Genomic DNA, 21,627 nt, shown 5'->3' on the forward strand with positions numbered 1-21,627 from the left:
GCCTTACTAAACAACCCAAAATCCAACCCTGTCAATGCCTCAAGGTCATGAAATGGAACCTAAGAACAACCCATCACAAACAGCCAAGTAGATTTTAATCCATAGCTAGTCAATAATTTATTTGCTTTTCTCTATAAAAGCCACTCCCCGGCTCCTGTGGGTAGAGGCTCCTAACCCCTTTGCTTTTAGGTGCTGCTTCATTAGATCTTTTTTTTTTTTCCCCCATTGGATCTTTTGCTCAAAAAAATCTGCACCCTTTTAACAGCGGATACGCAGAGAGGGAGGAGGCGTGAGCTCGCCCGAGCCCAGCGACCGGGAAGCCCGCAGACGGAAAGCAGTCCCCGGGCAAGCCCCCACAGCGGGGCGGACCCGGCCAGGAGGCGGGGCGGGATCCGCCCAGTGCGCAGACTCCGGGCCGCGCGGCGCGCAGGCGCAGGAGACGCCGGCCGCGCGGGGCTGTCATGGCGCTGCGCGGGCTCTCGGTGCTGGAGCTGGCGGGCCTGGCGCCGGGCCCGCTGTGCGGCATGATCCTGGCGGACTTCGGCGCGCGGGTGGTGCGTGTGGACCGGCTGGGCGCCCGCGGAAACATGAACATCCTGGCCCGGGGCAAGCGCTCGCTGGCCCTGGACCTGCAGCGGCCGCAGGGGGCGGCGGTGCTGCGGCGCCTGTGCGCGCGGGCGGACGTGGTGCTGGAGCCCTACCGCCACGGTGAGCCCCGGCGGGCCCCGGCTGCTCCGCCGCGCCGCGGGGGGGGGGGGGGGGGACCCGCCGCGCCCGCCGCCCCGCTGCTGCTGCCCGCGGCCGTGCGGGGGCGGAGCTTCTAGAGTCTTCTGTGGACCGGGCGCCCCGGCGCTGGGCTCCCGTACTTGGGATCGGACACCGCTCTTGCCGTCTTCTCCTTGGACCCATTTCCCGCTCCTTCCCCGGTTCCTCGTTTTTCTGATCACCGATGATCTGTATTTAGGGGTCGTTTCTCTGCAGTTTTGGGGGTTGGTGAACCCTCTGCAAGCCACCCCCCTGACCCAGGCTAACACTCCCTGCCTTATAAATCCCAAGTTCCAGCTTTTTTTTTTTTTCAAGATTTTTAGTTTATTTATTCATGAGCAACAGAGAGAGACAGGCAGAGGCAGAAGCAGGCTCCACGCAGAGAGCCCGACGTGGGGCTCGAGCCCGGGTCTCCAGGGTCACGCCCTGGGCCGAAAGCGGCACTAAACTGCTGGGCCACCCGGGCTGCCCAAGTTCCAGCCTCAGATCAGTTTAGTTTACACTCTGCTTCCTGGAGCCACCTTATCTATTCCGACTGTCTTCACCTCTTATAGATGATGACCAAGCCTATAACTTGTGCCCCCTGCCGCCCCCCCAGGAGAGCCACCGGCTGCTGGAATACACACGCCGTGCACGTCTCTTAACTGGCTGCCCCCCAGGCTTGGCAACTTCCACAAATCCCAAAACAGTTGCACTATCTTACCTCCTAAAATAGCATCTCCTCCTTTTTTTTTTTTTTTTTAATTTTTTTCTTTTATTGGAGTTCAATTTGCCAACATATGCATCTCCCCTATATATATAAAATCAATCTCAGGAAATGGAGCCAAAACCCACCCAGTTGCCTGAATCAGAAACCTGCACTCCAACCCTAACTCCAAATACTCTTCACTTCATATGCTTTGTTACCAGGAATCCAGACGTCCTTCTTCCTTTCTCTGGCTTAGGCTTTACTTTCCATACTTGCTGTAGCTTCCTTCGCACTGTTGTAACAGCTTTTTGAAAGCAGATGTTGGGGGTCTAGCACCACTTGGATCCCTTCTCAGACAGCTGCCAAGGTAATCTTGCTCAAGTACTAAACCAAAGCCTTGCTTGACACATAGTGGGAAGTCAGTAAATGTCTGGTGAATGAATTGAATGTCTGTAGGGCACCAGACATCTTAAATGTGTTAATTCATTTATGCTCACTGCAGATTGGGATGTAATAATTTCATAATTAGGATTGTGTCGCAATATAATAATGCCCTGTTTAAGGATGGAGGCTCAACATGATTGACTCCAGGCTCTTGCAATTAGGAGGAAAGTAGAACCACGTATACAGACTTAGCTGCTGGGTGAGACAGTTGGGGCTGGGGTGTGTTTAGGCAGAGGACTAGAGGTTTGTTTGTTTGTTTTTGTAATTTACATAGCTTTTAGGAAGACACAGTAAAAATATAATCTTTATTATTTCTAATCCCAGGTGATTTAAAATACTAGTTGTTTGGATTTTGTGCAGTAAATATGGTACTGATAAGAGCTCTTAGACGCTTATTTTAGCAAATTTTTTCATAGATGTTTGCAAGACTTTTGTGAAGACACCCATACCAGGCACTTGAGAGGCCTGAGGAAACAGGTATGAATCCTACCAGGGGAACTTCTAAGATGATAGAGAAGATAGTGGTGTATATACAAACATAAACACAGCATGAGGTAGAAGGTGGTAGGTAATGATGCAGGCACAGAAAAAGAATATCTTAAAAAGGATAGCCGCTTTCAAAAGTATATTTTTGACCAGTAAAGGCCCAGGGTAACTGTTCCAAGAGAACAAACCAAACATTAGAGAAGAAGACAAATCATGAGAGACTCCTAATTGGGAGCCAAAGGGTTGCAGTAGGAGAGATGGGGGAGACGGGGGATAGGGTAACTTGGGTGATGGGCATTAAGGAGGGCACATGATGAGATGAGCACCTGGTATTATAGTTTATGTTGGCAAATTGAATTTAAATAAAATAAAAATTTAAGAAAATGAACAAAACATTTTTTTAAAGATTTATTTGAGAGCGAGAGAGAGAGAGACAGAGATAGAGGCAGAGAGCACAAGTGGGGAGGAGAGGGAGAAGCAGGCCCCCATTGAGCGGGGAGCCCAATGCACGGCTGGATCCCAAGGACCCCGGGCCTGACCTGAGCCGAAGGCAGATGCTTAACCGACCGAGCCATCCAGGCACCCCAAGAACAAACCATTTCTGATAAATGACCAAGGAGAAGATTTGGGGAACCATAACGGCACTGACCTAAGGAATGCAAGGCCCACTGTGGGGATTAAAAGAACTTGGATATGCCTGAAGGGAAATAAGCAAGGCCTGGAAGGAAATAGTATTCTGGAGCAAAAGTCACACATTCTAGAAATGGTGACCTCATTCATTGTGTCCTTAAGTATTGGAAACGTGCTAAAACCCATAAAACATGTTATTAGTATGACTTGCAAGAGTGCCATTTTATATTTGCCAGAGAGACGGGATTACACCCATCCTCAATTCATCCCTCTTTAAGAAAAAAAATCATTGTTAATTTTCTCTTAAGGTGTCATGGAAAAACTCCAGCTAGGCCCGGAGATTCTGCAGAGGGAGAATCCAAGGCTTATCTATGCCAGGTTGAGTGGATTTGGCCAGTCAGGAAGATTCTCGAAAACAGCAGGCCATGACATCAACTTTTTGGCTTTGTCAGGTAGGTAGACAAAGTAAGTTCTCTGTACTTACCATTTTGTTCCCAATTGAGATTGACAGTTAGACTAACTATAAAGAATATGTAAAGGTGCAGACTTAATTAAATATTTATCATAATCAGGTTACCATGGCTGGCTTAGTCAGTGGAGCATGTGATTCTTGTTCTCGGGGTTGTGAGTTCAAGCCACACATATTGCATGGAGCCTAGTTAAAATTTAAAAAAAAAGAAGGGGGGATTGGTTTGTCTTAGAAGAATTATTCTCGACCCTTTTCCCCCTGTCTTAACACATTTGAGGAATAATGTACTCTCCTAGTAACATGTACTTATTACATTTGTATGATCGATTCTCAGGCAAGCCCCTGTCAGGGAGTAAGAGACGCGGTGATAATAGAGGTGATTGTTCTGTAATTTGAAAATGCTTATATTGTTTGCTATTTCATTAAGAATGATTGCCTGAGGGGACGCCTGGGTGGCTCAGCAGTTTGAGTGGGTGCCTTTGGCTCAAGGCATGATCCCAGAGTCCCAGGAACGAGTCCTGTGTCGGGCTGCCTGTATGGAGCCTGCTTCTCCCTCTGCCTGTGTCTCTGCCTCTCTCTCTCTGTCTCTCATGAATGAATAAATAAAATCTTTTTTAAAAAAATGAATGATTGCTCGAGTTACCATTTTAGACTTCAATGAATACCTGTAGCTTTCAGGTCATTATTATCACTTTATTAGAATTTTTGCCTGTGAGAATAAGTCTTAAAATGACCCAATCCTAGGGTTTCCTAAGAAACTGTGTTTTTGAGTAAAGAAAGTCTCACATTTCCTGTGAGTACAAATCCAAGGTAGAGGAAAAGAGTGAGGATGAAATTGTTTTTTCCAGCTATTTTAAAATGGAATCACTTTTCTTTTCCTTATGTTTATTTTCTTGCATCTCTTTCTTATATGAATGGAAGTGGATTATACTGTTGTTAAGCCATAAGATAAATTGATAACAATATTTTTTTTCCCTGAAACTAGTGAGCAAAAACTTAGTAATAAAATCCTCAAAGCATTAGTTGCAATAACATTTTAAAGAAGAAAAAAATGAAAAACAAAACAAGGAGCCTTGTTGGGGGAAAAGCCTGCTTATAAATATGCTAAATAGTTTAGATTTGGAAAAGCATTATGTATTAGTATTCACTATAGTAGCAACTAGAGAGATTGGTTATTCCTTTTACGGTGTTCATGTATTTATTTAAAATAGGCATTAAATCTATGGGTACTGTTCGCTGATGTTATTTAATAATATAGGTGTTCTGTCAAAAATTGGCGGAAGTGGTGAGAATCCTTATGCCCCACTGAATCTCCTGGCTGACTTTGGTGGTGGTGCCCTCATATGCACACTTGGTATCTTGATGGCTCTGTTTGAACGCACACGCTCTGGTAAAGGTCAGGTCATCGATGCAAACATGGTAAGTGTTCATTAGGGGAAGTGATAAGTCTACCAGTTATTCCTAAGTATGATAGGCAGCTGCCTCAGATTCTTTTCTGAACATGACAAGAGATCATTGAGATTTGAAGTTTGAACCCAATTACCAAGTATATCCTTTTCTTTAAAATAGCTTCATATCCTTTATGTGTGTTGGAACATCATAATTGATTATCTGTTTGTGGAGTCAACTTTCTAAACTTTTCATGGCTCATCTAATTCCTGTGTTAGTTTCAACAGTTTTCCCCACGCTAATTCTTGTGCTTAGAATATAGTTTTCAGGCATTCTTCATTTAAAACTGGGCTCAGGAAATCTCCCTTAGCAGATAGAAAAGATTCTTAAGAGTTCAAAAGTAAGGGACGCTTGGGTGGCTCAGCAGTTTAGTGCCTGCCTTTGGCTCAGGGGGTGATGTGATCCTGGAGTCGCAGGATGGAGTCCCACATCTGGCTGCCTTCTCCCTCTGCCTCTCTCTGTGTCTCTCATGAATAAATAAATAAGAAATAAAATCTTAAAAAAAAAAGTGCTAAAGTAAAATGGGCCAGTCTAGACCTTCCTTCTACATTTTTAGGGGAGACTCCAACGTTGTGAGGTTTTGGCTTTTTTACTGTCATGCATTGAGCACGTGCCTCGTGTTATGCTAGACACTTTCCCTGTGTGATTTCTCCTAATCCTCAAAATAGCAGTTTCACTTAGAATGCATTATTTTAAAGAGGAGGAAACCGAAGCATCAAAATTTGCCCAAGTTCTCAAAGCCACAGGGGAGGAGCCCAATCCAGCACCATTACAGGTTTGCATTTAGATAGGTCTTTGGAGGGAGAATGGAGATGGATGTGAGGAAGACAAGACTGGAGACAGAGAGTTACTGGGTTGTTGCTGAGAGAGAAGCACAAGTGTTGAAGTCATTGGTGGTAGAATGAGCCTGGATTTAAGGGATATTTATATTTGAGATGTAAAATTGCCAGGATTTGGTGATGCATTGGCAGTGAGGGGAGTGGAAGGGGTCAAGGGTGACTCTCCTGCTTTTTTTTTTTTGTTTTTTTGTTTTTAAGATTTACATATTGGAGAGAAAGAACTTGTGTGCATGTGTGCACATTAGTGAGGGGAGAGGGAGAGGGAGAGAGAGAATCTTCAATGTGACTCCCTGCTGAGCGGGAACCCCAAAGCAGGGCCTGCTTACAAAAGGTCATTTCCAGGGCCCTCATCTTGGGCTTTGGCTTGCACTGCCTTCTCAAAGGCTAACCCCTGTGCTATTTCTGTGTCATCTGATACTCTTATCAAAACCCACTGTATGGACATGGTCACTGTGGTCCAAAAGGAATGAGCTAAAAACAAACATTGGACCTTGGGAGTTTTAAGGAGAACTTAAGGTTACTCAAGTATTATTAAATACTTAATAATAATTTGAATAATTTACTAGTGTAATTGCTCATTTATAGTCAAATAGAAATAAAAGATAATTGCTGCTTTCATCAGACTGTGTTTAATTAGAGTTACATGATGATTAGGAAGATAGGTTTTTAATATATGTGGAAATGCAAACTTGATTCAGGGTTTGTGTTGCATCAGGGTAAAATGAGTGTTGGCTAATAACTCAAGGCCTAATGGATTAGTAAAGCATGGCATTCTTTACTTTCTGATTTCTGGGAACCCTTGTAATACAAAATAGTTTTAGAAGCTGATTAGTGGGAACAGATACCTTATTCTTTTTTTTTTTTTTTTTAAGATTTTATTTATTTATTCATGAGAGATACAGAGAGATAGAGAGGCAGAGACACAGGCAGAGGGAGAAGCAGGCTCCATGCAGGGAGCCCGATGTGGGACTCCATCCCGGGATTCCGGGATCACGCCCTGAGCCAAAGGCAGACGCCCAACTGCTGAGCCACCCAGGTGTCCCCAGATACTTTATTCTTTTAGGCCATAGTTTTCAGATGTTTTTAGCAACAGAATTCTTGACTCAGGCCTGCCTATGATGTCCTGAAGTCATCTCCTTTGAAACTGTCAAGTTAAAACTGAGAAACATGACATCTGTTTTCCTGTGTTTGTTGTCCCTGATCTGGGGATGTGCACTTGACTTCAGCTGGGGTGGCTGTGCCCTGGCACATCGGCTGTTGTCCCACATGATGAGAACAGTATAAAAGGTGGGGAAATTGAGGCTGTAGTTTTCCTGTGTCAAAAGGCTCTTGTTAGCTTCTCCACATGTGGGTGAAGGGCAAGAGAAGCCATATGCCTGGGTAGCATAAGGAGGTGAGGATTGTAACTGCTCTGTTTCTGTCCTGTATTCTCCTGTGGCCCCAAATAAAGGAAGGATTAAAATAGTGCCTCTCTGTGTCCTGAATGGGCCAAACTGGACCCATAACTGTATTAGTGCATCTTTTGTCAACTATCTGGTATATAAAAGAAATTATATATAAATATGTATACACACGTGTGTGTATGTGTATGTATCATTCTGTGTGGTATATCATTCTATGTGAATGTGTATATGTATAAATATGGGGACTCTCCAAAATCTTTGTAACCCAGTTTCAAAAAAAGCATCTCTTTAGGCCACTAATCCAAAATACACATACTATTTGGTATGTGAGATGTCAGAGCCATAAATTGTGATATACATGAGATTTCAAGTTAAAAGGGAAAATTGGGATGTATCTAAAGATATATTTTGCATTTATTTCACAGCCCGTAACTGATAAATTCCATAGGCCCACCCCATTCCAACTCCTGGAGATGAGGATGCTTTGATGGCCTTCTCCTGGGGTACTAGAATCATTAGGATTAGAAAGCCATAAGGATAGGGAAGTAGTCTTCTTTGGATAGTCCGGTACATGCAGCCTATAACATTTGTACCTAAGGATATGAATCCATTCCTGTTACTTTTCAGCATTCAGTGGGAAGTTGGCATTCCCAAACTAGTTTGTATGGACTCAGAAAACTTGTTTATAAGTGCCACTTACATTTTCTGTTTATTTTGTAACTTTCTAGTGATTATTAAAATTAGAATATATTAAATACTCAAATATAATTTTCCTGGGCTTGAAATCAAACTAGAATAGGTGAAATTTAACTGTAATATGATTTACCATTATAATGTGATATGCTTCGCATATTTACATGTATGTGTTTATAGATATTGAGATCAGAAGATAGATTTTTAAAAACCAGTTTTATTTTTAACTTTTTATTCTGTTATTTTTTAACATACATAATTATATAGAGAGTATTTAATGAACTTCCATGTGCCCTCACTTGGCTTAAAAAATTGTCAACATTTGGCAGTTTTATTTGAAAAGGAGAACAAAAGTAGTTCCTTCTATGTCTTTTCTGAAAAGTACCTTCTAACCTAAATAGTGGAGAAATCCTGTATCATAAATCTGTTCTAACACATTTCACTGAAATATCAAAGAAGTTGTATAATTAGATACAATCTTCCTATACTCAAACATTTTTATACAAATGTTGAAAAAATCTTAAGTGGAAATTAATCATGCTTTTACAGTTTAAATACCTGGATTCATAGTGTATGCTGTTTCTTCTTTAAAGGTGGAAGGAACAGCATACCTGAGTTCTTTCCTGTGGCATTCTCTACAAATGGGGCTGTGGGAAAATCCTCGAGGACAGAATTTATTAGATGGTGGAGCACCTTTCTACACAACTTATAGGACGGCAGATGGGGGGTTCATGGCTGTTGGAGCATTGGAACCCCAGTTCTACAAGCTGCTGATCAAAGGTGGGTAACTTTCATGTGCCTCTTCCACTTCCCCTTTTCTTGTGGATATTCTTTAACCTCTATCTTGGAGCATTTTGAAATTCATATGTCTTTTATTATGTGTCTACCTTATAATTGACCTAATTATAGCCATCATTGTATTGTGGGGCATTTCCCTTATGTTTTGAAAGGACAGGTAATTTGACAAGTCTGTAGAATAGCTCAGAGTTTAAAAATATCCATTTTGTAGAAATTTTTTTTTTTTAAGATTTTATTTATTTATTCATGAGAGGCAGAGACATAGGCAGAGGGAGAAGCAGGCTCCATGCAAGGAGCCCAGCGTGGGACTCTATCCCGGGTCTCCAGGATCATGCCCTGGGCTGAAGGTGGCGCTAAACCGCTGAGCCACCCGGGCTGCCCTAGAAGTTCAATTTTTTTTTTTTTTTTTTTTTATTTATTTATGATAGTCACAGAGAGAGAGAGAGAGAGAGGCAGAGACATAGGCAGAGGGAGAAGCAGGCTCCATGCACCGGGAGCCCGATGTGGGATTCGATCCCGGGTCTCCAGGATCGCGCCCTGGGCCAAAGGCAGGCGCCAAACCGCTGCGCCACCCAGGGATCCCTAGAAGTTCAATTTTTTATTGCATTTCATTCTTGAGAATTGGATGTTTATATTGCCCTGTGTGCCCACATATTATTCTTCCTTAGAAATGACCTGCTGGTTCCACAGTTCTTATTCCTTGATAGATGTCACCTATAATCTTTTAGTGTCAGGGGCCACCTGGGCACCTGTTATTAGGACATTTTTATTACTTATCCTTTAGTAAGTTTTGCATGGAAGTTATTCAGGGAACTCCCAATTTTATAGTCTCACCCCAGTGTTTTCTTTTAAAATTTTAATAGTTTCAGCACTCACATTTAAGTCTCTGTTACATGATGAGTTAATTTTTATATATGGGGTGAGGTAAAGGTCCAACTTCATTGTTTTGCATATGGCTATCCAATTTTCCCAGCACTGTTCGTCAAAAAGACTGTTCTTTCTCCATTGAATGGTTTTGGCATCCTTGTTGAAAATTTGTTGACCATAAGTATAAGGGTTTATGTTGGGACTTGATTCTGTTCCATTCATGCACATGTCTCTCCTTATGTTAGCACCATGCTGTATTGATCACTGTGGCTTTGTAGTAAGTTTGAAATTAGAAAGTATGAGTCTTCCAATTTTGTTCTTTTTCAGGATTGTTTTGGCTTTTCAGGGCCCTTACCATTTCCATATGTATTTTAGGATCACCTTGCCAATTTCTGCAAAAAAGGGATTTTTGAGAGGGGTTTTGTTGAATCTGAGCATCAGTCTAGGGATTATTGCCATTTTACTAATATTAAGCCGTAATATCCATGGACATGGGATGCTTTTCATTTATTTGGGTCTATAATTTCTTTCAGTGATTCTTTGTAATTTTCAATGCACAAAACCTACACTTATTTGGTAAAATTTATACTGAAGAATTTTACTATTTTTGATGTTATTGTAAATGGTATCATTTTTGTATTGTTCTTTGCTAGTATATGGAAATATATAGTATACAGTGATTTTTCTATATTGGTCTTGTTTCTTGCAACCTCACTGAGCTCATTTGTTTGTTCTAAGTGCGGATCTCTGATTTTATCTTGCTTGAGTTCCTGGAGATGATTCTTGGATGTGCAGTTAATTTGTTTTTCATCAAATTTGGGAATTTGCCAGACATTATTTCCTCAAGGATTTTTTTTCTGCCTTTTCTGTCTCTCTTCTTCTGAGACTTATGTTGTGTGTGTGTACACATTTAGTTTTATTGTAACAAAGTGACTTGTACATTTTTAACATTTAAACTGAGCATCATCTTTCCAGTGAAACAAAAAGAAAATTTAAAAAGAAACAGGAACAAAATTAAAATAGAGAATGTCAATTTCAAATAAGATCCTACAGGTTCTGCTGATTCTCCCATTATGTGGCAGGGCTCAAGTTATCATTAGAAGAGAATTTTATTTTAAAAGTGTCATTTTTTAATTGATAGTCCATGTTTATTGTTATTTTTAAAAATTTTATTTAAATTTAATTTGCCAACACAGTACAGCATCAGTGCTCATCTCATTATGTGTCCTCCTTAGTGCCTGTCACCCAGTTACCCTGTCCCCCCACCCACCTCCCCTTCTGTAACTTTTTTGTTTCCCGAAGTTAGGAGTCTCTTACTGTTTGTCTTCCTCTTTAATTTTTCCCCACTTAGTTCCCCCCCCTTCCCTATGGTCCCTTTCACTATTTCTTATATTCCACAAATGAGTGAGATCATATGAAAAAGATCATTGTAAAAGTGTCATCTTAAAATGCAAGGATAGCCATTAAACATCATAATTAAACCTGCCAAAGAAGAAGCCATATTGTCAAAATGCTCACTTAACCCACCAAAATACCTCAAACCCACCCTTTGCTGACCCTCAATAACCCCATTTTTGAAGTTTTTTTTTTCCTTTTTTTTTTTTTTTTTTAACAAGAGAAAGTAGACAGATACATGTTGGTAAGTGCTAACTGTCCATATTCACAAAGATAGTGTAACCTCCGAGCTCCATATACAGAGAAACGAGGAAAAAAGCTGGAATTCTACACACTATCACACGGGGCCCTAGCACCCTTCAGCTTCCAGTAGAGCTAAAGAAGCAGGTTTTTATTTTTTCCCACAGAGCACAGTGGCATTGATTCCATAAAGTTTTTGTTGAGACAGGAAGGGATAAAAATAAATTTGGAACAAAAAAGGGTACACATTCTTTTCCCTCTGTATTCTACTCAAGGTATTTCCCTTCAAAATAAGTTGAGAACCATGGTATAAAGGGAGAGAAAAAAAGACTTAAAAACAAAAAACAAAAAAAAAACGGCAAATCAGCACCAGAGTAGAAAAAGAGAGAGACAGACTGCAACTTGCCCCAAAGGGACTGGAGAAAATTAAAAAGGAAGATTAGACTCTATCAGTGTTCCATTAGTCCTCTTCTTCTTCATCCTCCTCTCCTCACCCCCCCCATCATCATCTTCATCTTCTTCACCTTCATCCTCATTTCCTTCTTAATATCTTCCATACCTTCATCATCATCATCATCATCCTTTTCTCTCTTCATCATCTGTATCAGGAACCAACTAGTACTATAATGGATTTGGCCAAATGTCATCTTTGATGACCTCTCCTAACTCATCTGCACCTGCATCAGAATGATAGTAAACCAGGTGAAGAAATTCTCTGGTTCCTCATGCTGTCTTTTCCTGCTGGCTTTATTCTGTTTCACTTGAACATTTCATCAAATCCTTTCCAGATTTCTATTTGATTTTGGTAGACTTTGAAGGTGGTTCACCACTCTCATTCAGATGAAATTATTTGGAGAGAACTTTATGGATTTTCACCAAAATAATATTCTGGTCTGTAACCTGATTTAATGTCTTCAAATTCTGTCACTGCAACTCTTGTCAAATAATGTAACACCTACCTCTTCATCCTCCTCCTCAAGCAGTGCAGATACTTGTGGATGGTTGACAAATTTGGAACTTTGGCAATTAGTTCTGACTCTTCAGAAAAATGGTTGGCAGAGTTTGTTATATTTCTGTTCTACTTTCAAAATCTCCTCACTGTCTTGTTCATTAAATCTGCCTATTTCATTTTGTACTTCATCAACATGTTCAATTGCTTGCTATTGTTTTTCTCCCTCTAGCAAGTGCTGTGAAGTTGACATTTTCCTCTGGCTTGGAGGCAGGAGGCAGTCTCAGTTTCCTGGTTTGAGGTAGGAGCGAAGACTGGTATTTGGGGGCCAGGCTTTGAGGAAAGTCCAAGAAACAAGGGCAGAGGCATGTGTGGAAGAAGCTCCAACTGGAGCTTATGTGGTATTCTCGATGGTACCATGGTGTCCTCTTGATCTCTGAAATTCTGTTCATTTTTCTTTTCTTTTTTCTTTCTGTTCCTCAGGCTGGATAAGCAGTTTACTTCTCTTTGAGTTCACAGATTCTTTCTCCTGCCAGTTCATGTCTATTATTGAGTCCCCTCTACTGAGTTTTGTTTTAAGATTTATTTATTTATTTATTCATGAGAGACACACAGAGGCTGAGACACCAGCAGAGGGAGAAGCAGGCTCCATGCAAGGAGCCCGATGTGGGACTCAATCCTGGGACTCCAGGATCACAGCCTGGGCTGAAGGCGGCGCTAAACCGCTAAGCCACGTGGGCTGCCCTGAGTTTGTATTTGTAATTGTACTTTTCAATTCCAGTTTTTGGTTCCTTTTTCAGTAATTTATCTTTATTGATATTCTCTTTGATTAGACTTCATTCTCAAACTTTCTTTTAATTTTTCAGATGTGGTTTCCTTCAGTGCTTTAAACATATTATAAATAGCTAGCTGATTTAAAGTCTTTTCCAGTAAGTCCAATGTCTGGCTTTTTCAGGGACAGTTTCTGATGATTGCTTTTTGTCTTGTGTATGGGCCATATTTTCCTTCTTTGCATGCCTCACAAATTTTGTTGAAACTGGATATTTTAAATAATGTGATGTGGCAACTCTGGAAATCAGGTTTCCTCTTCCCTTGCCATCTCTCCAGTCCCGGATTTGCTGTTGCTGCTATTTGTTTATTTAATGACTTTTCTGGACTAACTCTGTATTCTTTAGTTCTCTTCAGCCACTGAAGTCTGTTCAGTTAGGTTGGTGATCACGTAGGTAATGGTTGGGTAGAGATGTCCTTAAATCCTTTGAACTAATTAATTTCCCATCTTTTTCTGAGGTGCTGTGCCTTCACTTCTTACTTGTGCAGAGATTCAGGGTTAAGCCAGAGGTGAAAGATTAGGACCTGGCCATATCTTTCCTGGGCCCTACATAGATGCCTTCTAAATTCTCTGGAATATGTTAGAGCATTTCAAAGTCCCCCATGAGCATCCTATTCCCTACTTTTTTCTTTTGATTGTCAGCTTCTTTTTAGTCCCAACAGGGAATGCCACCTCAGATAGCTATGCTATTAAACAGTTACCATTGATTTTTTTTTTTTTTTTTGACAAGTGTCAAAAAATGTTCCAGGCATAGGGCATTGTGAGCTCTAATTCCAATCAAATGAAGCAAGCCCTGAGAATGGAGCCTTTCAGGGAGCTGCTAGATAAATGGCAGTTCTCTGGGGATGGGATTTTTGGGAAGCTCTAAACTCATTTGCTTCCTACATCATTGCTGTTACCTTGTTCATTATTACAGCACTGTGATTGAGAGCCTGTTGGTTTTGATGGCTACCACAGAGCCAAAGAGAGAGGGATGAAATTAGCACAAGTTTCTGTTTTATTGTTTTAAAGAGTTTTTTTTGTTTGTTTGTTTGTTTGTTTTTAATGAGAGACACAGAGAGAGTCAGAGACATAGGCAGAGTGAGAAGCAGGCTTCCTGTGGAGAGCCCTATGTGGGACTTGATTCCCAGACTCCAGGATCCCACCTTGAGCCAAAGGCAGATGCTCAACCACTGAGCCACCCCGGTGTCCCTCAATTAGTGCAAGTTCTAACATCACAGGTCTCACTGAACTTGAGATGTAGTTGTTTTTCCTGAGTAAATGCTCTTTGAATTGTAGTAAACTTCTAATTTCCAGAGTTGCAAAAAGCTTATTTCTGACCATTTGTGCCAGGGTTTTTGTTGCTTTTATGAAAGAGCAGGTTTCTGAAGGTTCTTGCTCTGCCATTCCAGGAGTTAACTTCCCTCCTTGGTGTATCTTACTGTCATCTGAAACAGATGTGTGGCATGATCATTTGCTAACATCCACACTCCACCACAGTGAGTGAGTTTTTCTGTAAATACTGACAATGAAATGAGACATTTTTCTAGTTGGCTGCTTGCTCCAGTCCCTCAACTTCTTACCACCTTCTGGATTTTCTCTTTCTAAATCTAAACTCTTTAAACATCCTGATTTTTTTTTTTTTTTATATAGCCTCCTCTTTTTGTACCCACAGCCTTTTATGATATCCTTAACCCCCTGTCTGTCCCTTCAGGGTTCACTAGGGATCCTTAGCTGAGAGGTGATTTGTGATTCAGGCTTGACTTAGCCATGTTAAATCAGCTTTGGTTAATCTATGTAGTCCATGCCAGAATAACTCAGCATTTTCTTTCTTTTATAGTATTTATCTATTTTGTGTATCTATATACAAAAATAGTACTTACTAATCTCATGTACATTATTACTCTCTGAGGCCCAAGTGGACAAACTGCCACATCTATAACGATTTTTTTAGGTAATATTAATTATATGCCTCATTTATTTTACCTTATATTTGAGATCCTTGAGACCATACTTCAATTAAACTCTTCAGTATCTGAACATAAATACATGAGATATTTGTAAGGTACCAATTCTATTGTACTGTGGCCCTACTGCTTTCTGGGGCAAAGAAATCTGAAAACAAAGAATTTCATGACACGTTTTGGGATGTTAAGACTGGTGTAGTATAATCAGTAAGCAATAGAGAATTTTTTTTAAGTTGTCTTAAAATTCCAAATCATTAAAAGAAAAGCAGATAACAAGTGTTGCCAAGGTTGTGGAGAAACTGCAACCCTATGCATTACTGGTGGGAATGAAAATTGCGTAGCCACTGTGGAAAGCTGTATTGCCATTCCTCAGAAATTTAAAACCATTACTATAAATTTTATGCTATGACAATTTTTTAAAAATGAAAAATAATTCAAAATGTGTGTTTTAGAAAAAAGTGTAGTACAGAATTTGTCAAGTAAGAAGTAAGAATTCTCTCTTGTCCTTCCACTTTAGGAAAGTTTGGGATGTGGCTTTCAAGGACTTTCTGTGTACATATCAACATAATTGTTTTACTTATTTATAAATTATATTTATATTTATATAAAATTATGTAAATGTATATTTAATAACTATCTTTTTTTATTCAATAGTTTACTAAAGATGTTTTTTCCTGTCAATACAAAAAAATCTGTAGCCTGATGATTTATATAGCAGCCATATGATATTCGATGGTATACTTGTACTAAAACTTAACCATTTCCTTATTCAAGTTCATTTTCATTTTTCCAGTTTTGTATTGTAACAAATGTTTGTTACTTATTAATAAACGCTAGTCTTTGTAATAAACTCTAGTCTTTGTAAATATGTATCTTTGGATACTTACATGAATTTTTGACTGCTTAATATATGCCTCATACTATATTACAGACCAGTAAAGTTTATGATAGATCCTTAAAATTATTAGTATTTTGTATAATTTTGTATAATTGCCTATGTGTATGTATATGCGTACATATAAAGGTAGCTTTTTGGAAATTAAAACATACTTTCCCAAATTTTAAGTCGTGTCTGAGTCTACAGGCCAGTCCTTGAAAATCTGTTTGACTTAAAATACCTGAAATTTAACCTTGGTTATACTGTTAAAAACTAGCCACAATCTACAGTTACATGGGGGAGTAGTTTTAGAGTTCTATACAGGAGTGTCAAGAGCATAGAAAGTACGGTATCCTAACCCATTGGTGGTTAATCCTGTGGCCTTGATCCAGGGTCATGGACAGGATGGGAAACTGGGCTGAGAGAGGATGATAAAACAGTGGAAGACCTGGGGTGTCAGAATTAGGGGTAGAGTTGAGGTCTTTGATTTCTAGTATTTTTCCAGTATACAAGCTATAACCCGTGAGACCATTGATCTCAAATATAATGTCTGTTATAGAAAGAACATATTCGATCCAATTTTATTTAGTTTTATGATACTGATCGCATTCTGATTAAAAAAACTTGTTTAAAAACATGCAAATAGGTTTCTAACAGTAGCTATGATCTATCCCTAATTTTGGTTAATTGGTCATTTTGTTTGTTTTTCAGTCACAGAGTTTGGGGCAATCAGGAAAAAGAAAGCAAAGTAAAAGACATCCTTAGAAACTTTTTTTTTTTTTTAGATTTTAGTGACAAACCTGAAGTTATAGCTCCGTGTTTTTCCTGGTATTTGAATAGGACAAGTGGCTACAGAGAAAAATTTATTTTCTGTATATCCCATAGGTGTCTTTTCACAACTATCCAAAACTACATGAGTTCTCTTTATTTCCTTATATACCTCAGGATCCTAAGAATGGCCTGCAGTATTCATGTCTTCTTACTTCTATAAGATCTTCCTCAAAAAAAAAAAAAAAAAAAAATATATATATATATATATATGTGTGTGTGTGTGTGTGTGTGTGTAAGGATCTTCCTCTTCAGAGCAGCTTACAATTAGTCATTGTTCTCCTACATAATAGGGAAGGAGAAGATGATAAAAGTGAGAATTATTAGATTAACTTGACTAAACTAATGCAGAATAACATGCATAAGAAGAAGGGCCTTTCATTATTGCTCCACTCTAACCATCTACATTTAAAAATCTTCTTCCATGAGGGAGTAAAAATGACATTTATACCAAACTCTAGTAAAGTGGCCTTTCGGCTATAATTTAATCAGCACTGGAGTTCAGGTGTATCTGCAGGTGTAAGTGCTTGTAGTCCATAAAGGAGGCACAGATCAGGTCATGGGCCTGAGAAGCCATCCTTTCTGTTAAATCCCCAGCTGGATGCTTTCCTCTTTTCTGCACCGTGTGTTGATGAGGCCTTCAAGGTCTCCTTCATGCTTGACACAGAAGTCTGTGTACCTCACTCATGATTTGGCTGGGTGATCACTTTCTGTCCTATTATCTGTGGGGACAACTTGTTACATGTGTCTTTGGTTACCTTACAAATCCTTTGTTTCTAGTTCACAGCAGTGTTTTAAGAGGGTGATAAGTCAAACATCACTGTTCTTTTTTTTTTTTTTTTTTTTATTTATGATAGTCACAGAGAGAGAGAGAGAAAGAGGCAGAGACACAGGCAGGGAGAAGCAAGCTCCATGCACCGGGAGCCTGATGTGGGATTCGATCCCGGGTCTCCAGGATCGCGCCCTGGGCCAAAGGCAGGCGCCAAACCGCTGCGCCACCCAGGGATCCCAAACATCACTGTTCTACTAGAGCTATTTTATTTGACCAAAATAAAAAGAAGTAAAAAAAAAAAAAAAAACAACAAAACAAAATAAAAAGAAGTGAATATTATACAAAAAAATTGCAATTTTTGAATTTAATCATTTTAGGTTTCTTCCTTCAAAAAATGGGATAGTCATGTAAAGTCATTTAAATGTTATCTTTTGTAGGGTTTGGGTACACTATTATAAAATGTGGGGTTATTTGAATTTAGTATGGCCAATAATAACATCATGAGGAAATTTCTTTTTGAAAACCTACTCAGGGAAAAATCAATTTCTAGAAACTAGACCTTTTTTTTTTTTTTAATTCTTTATTTATTTATGATAGTCACACAGAGAGAGAGAGAGAGAGGCAGAGACAGGCAGAGGGAGAAGCAGGCTCCATACACTGGGAGCCCGACGTGGGATTCGATCCCAGGTCTCCAGTATCGCGCCCTGGGCCAAAGGCAGGCACCAAACCGCTGCGCCACCCAGGGATCCCTAGAAACTAGACCTTTACAAATAGACAACTTTTGATGAAATATAAATAACATCACCCTGGCAGTGGGAAGTCTCTTTGGAGTCCTGCCACCTTCTTCCCTCTAGCCATTGGCTTCAACTTCAAGTTGAGTTTCAATTTCTTCTCTTGACCCAGTTGAGAGACTCTTATAGAACATCCTATTTGGGATGGTGTGGTGAGGACAAATGCATTTTCATTGATTATAATCACTCCACCTAATGCATAATAATTTAAGAAATTGTGTTTCTATCTTAGGACTTGGACTAAAGTCTGATGAACTTCCTGATCAGATGAGCATGAGTGATTGGCCAGAAATGAAGAAGAGATTTGCAGATATATTTGCAAAGAAGACAAAGGCAGAGTGGTGTCAGATCTTTGATGGCACAGATGCATGTGTGACTCCAGTTCTGACATTTGAAGAGGTTATCCACCACGATCATAACAAAGAACGGGGCTCATTTATCATTAATGAGGAACAGAGTGTGAGTCCCCGCCCTGCACCTCTGCTGTCAGGCACCCCAGCTGTTCCTTCTTGCAAAAGGAATCCTTTTGTAGGAGAACATACTGAAGAGATACTTAGAGAATTTGGGTTCAACCAGACAGAGATCAATCAGCTTACCTCAGATAAAATTATTGAAATTAATAAGTCAAGAGCTAATCTCTAAGTTCCAGGCCTCCTAGTGCAAGTGAATTTGAATATTGCATGTTCAGTATAGAATAATACATAAAATTGTGTGGAAACATGAAGGAACAGTATCACAGGGCACCAACTATTCTAATCAAGAAACAAGATTGATTACACAGTAATGATTGAATACTGAAAATGGTTAAAATCATAGCTTTTGATTGAGGAGGACTTTTAGTTTACCAATATTAAGTTGTGACAGTTTTTCTGCCTTTCAATTTACTTGACAGATTATATTTTTAATATAAAAATGTTAATAATATACCTTAAATGAATAGATATGCTTTTTACTAAAAAAAAAAAAGCCTTTCACCCCTCAATATTTACTTATGCTTTTAATTTTGAAAAGCTTTTAAGAAAGTCCTTTAAATAGCACTTAAAAAGCATTTTTGCATTTATTATTTATTCATGAGAGACACAGCGAGAGAGAGGCAGAGGGAGAAGCAGGCTCCATGCAGGGAGCCCTATGTGGGCCTCAATCCTGGGACTCCAGGATCATGCCCTGAACCGAAGGCATTCAACTGCTGAGCCACCTGGATTATAGTGCAATCTTATGTTCCAAGTGCCATCTACTTCACTGATACTTCATGTGGTGTCTGTTTAACAGATGCTGGTTTTCACTCTGTTTACTATCTTCAAAATTTTGAAGAAGTGAATGTCAGGAGTGAAGTACCGTCACTTCCATCTTCATAGCTCTGTACCAGTCCCCTCAGTCCAACACCCAATGCTGCCTTCATTCAGGCCCCTATTACCTCTGCCCTAGACTACTGCTCAGCTAGCCTACCTGATTTTTGACCTCCAGTATTACTGCCTTCATTTTTTTTCTTTTTATCGTGTTACTCTACTGGTAATCTTTACCACACCAGACTGGTCTTTCAGTCCTGTAAAATTCTTCAATGGTCCTCTCTTTTTCCTATATAACAAAATATAAAGCCACGTATATAGCATATCAACTCTTTATTTATAACAAGACTTCTCCCTGACTATTTAGTCCCATCCATGATCCCTGCTCCCTAGTGCTTTATATAGGACTGCCTTAAGTGCCTAATTATGTGATGGTCTCTCTTCCTTCCATTCCTTTTCATATTCTGTAATATTTTCCAGGACTAACAATGCTCCCAGCCCCTCTTGCTCCAGCTTGTTGATTTCGCAAATTTAGAGTTGGTTCAAACACAGCCGCCTTTGTGAAACTTCTTGTGTGTTGTCAGTCCTGGGAAGTTTTATACAGTGTTGTGAAATTTGGAGTCAGAAGGGTGTTGGGTTCAAATATCACTCAATCACTCTGGTGTCTAGGACAATTCTAGGTACTCACAAACTTAGTTCTAAGGAGCCCTTCCTATGTTTCCATTGTACTTTGTACATATCTCCAGGGATAGTCATTGCTTTTAGTTTATATAACTCTTCACTAAGTCATAAGCTTCTAGAGTAGTTGCTCTAGCACACAAAAGAATCATCTGGAGATACTTTTAAAATACAGATTCCTAGGCCCACCCCTAGAGATGCAGTGTATCTAGGGCAAGACCTATGAATTTGTATTTTTTTCCAGATGATTATAATGCTTCTGATTCAACGACCACACTTTGAGTAGCACTGTCCTAAATGGATATGAACCAAGTCTTTTTCCTGTTGTTACTGTCATAATAAGTGCTCAAAAAAAATATCTGTTGAAGAATTGATGAGGGAAAGGATAAAAGTCAGTTGGCAAAAATCTGTAAATAGGTTAGCTCAAAATACTGATTTCTAATTGACTTCATATAAAATGTTTGAATGAAAAATTGATTTTTGTAGGATATAAACTTTTTAAAGAATACAGATATATAAATAAGGTTAATAATTGCTTTTGTTAGCGACCCATACTTTTTTTCTGAAGAGTCTATCTAAAACCTTGTGCAGAAAGTGCTACACTTCCTCTTTTGTTGTCCCATGTCAAACTGTAGACTTAGGAATAGGCAAGGGGGCAGATGAGAACATAAGAAGCAGTAAGGAAGACAGAGGAGAAGCAGGCATTAAAGATGGCAAATTCTAATGAAAGACAAATTATATTGAGTACATAGAAATTTTATTCCCGAATGTGTAGGTTAGTATACACTGATTTCCACTTTCTTTTGATTCTACAATATAGGGAGTGATGAGATGCCACAAATTGTATGGTGATAAATAAATCGCATGGAACAACATGACTGGTTGCATCCAGGCCTCTTTTTCATGTCACCCCTCTAAACACATTATTGGCTTCAGTCACAATTACATTGAACTTGTAATTCACAAAATAATTTTACCTATGTCATATCAGGATGCCTTTAACTGCCAGTAACAATATCCAAAATATGAAATGTTTTGGCTCACCTCAAATCTAAAAGGATATTGAGTTTTAGATTTGCCTGAATCCTATTCACGCAGACCCTATTTCCCTGCATTCTTGTGGTTCTGCCAACTTGCCATCCTCCATATGTTCACTTTATCCTCAGCTTGCTAACAAGTTCTGGATTTCATGTGCATACACTGTGACATCCAGAAGAAGAGATGCTCTCAGGAACCATCAGCAAATCTTGTGTCTCTTTTAATGGAGTTAAGTCATAAGCTGGTCCTTTCCAGTCTTTATCAGAGAAGGTAGGGTTGTCCTTAGATAAAACCAGCCTGCTCCTGGACTCAGCTACCTGGAAGCACATGGGTGTGTGAGGAGGGGGGGATTTTGGAACCTAATCCAGGTTCCAGGATGGGAAGAGTGGAGAATGGATGTTGGGTAGGCAGCCAAAAACATCCATTACATACAGTATTCCAGTCTTTCTTAACAATCACAAGGGTAG

General features: G+C 39.6%; 1 protein-coding gene and 1 pseudogene across 2 annotated transcripts; one reads left to right on the plus strand and one right to left on the minus strand.

Annotated features, from left to right (window-relative positions):
- The first annotated feature begins 410 nt into the window (after positions 1 to 410).
- Positions 411 to 21,000, plus strand: AMACR (alpha-methylacyl-CoA racemase). Of its 2 annotated transcripts, XM_072824974.1 has the most exons (5): positions 411 to 708; positions 3,322 to 3,465; positions 4,741 to 4,901; positions 8,460 to 8,646; positions 18,391 to 21,000. In XM_072824974.1, exons 1-5 carry the CDS (start codon positions 462 to 464, stop codon positions 18,798 to 18,800), a joined length of 1,149 nt encoding a protein of 382 aa, XP_072681075.1. In that variant the 5' UTR covers positions 411 to 461; the 3' UTR covers positions 18,801 to 21,000. The 2 variants fall into 2 exon arrangements, 1 of the variants encoding a protein (XP_072681075.1); XR_012030310.1 differs by lacking the exon at positions 4,741 to 4,901.
- LOC140631681 (protein SET-like) lies at positions 11,627 to 12,567 on the minus strand (annotated as a pseudogene).
- Positions 21,001 to 21,627: the final 627 nt, after the last annotated feature.

This window comes from Canis lupus, chromosome 4 (assembly GCF_048164855.1).
Source record: "Canis lupus baileyi chromosome 4, mCanLup2.hap1, whole genome shotgun sequence".
NCBI lineage: Eukaryota > Metazoa > Chordata > Mammalia > Carnivora > Canidae > Canis > Canis lupus.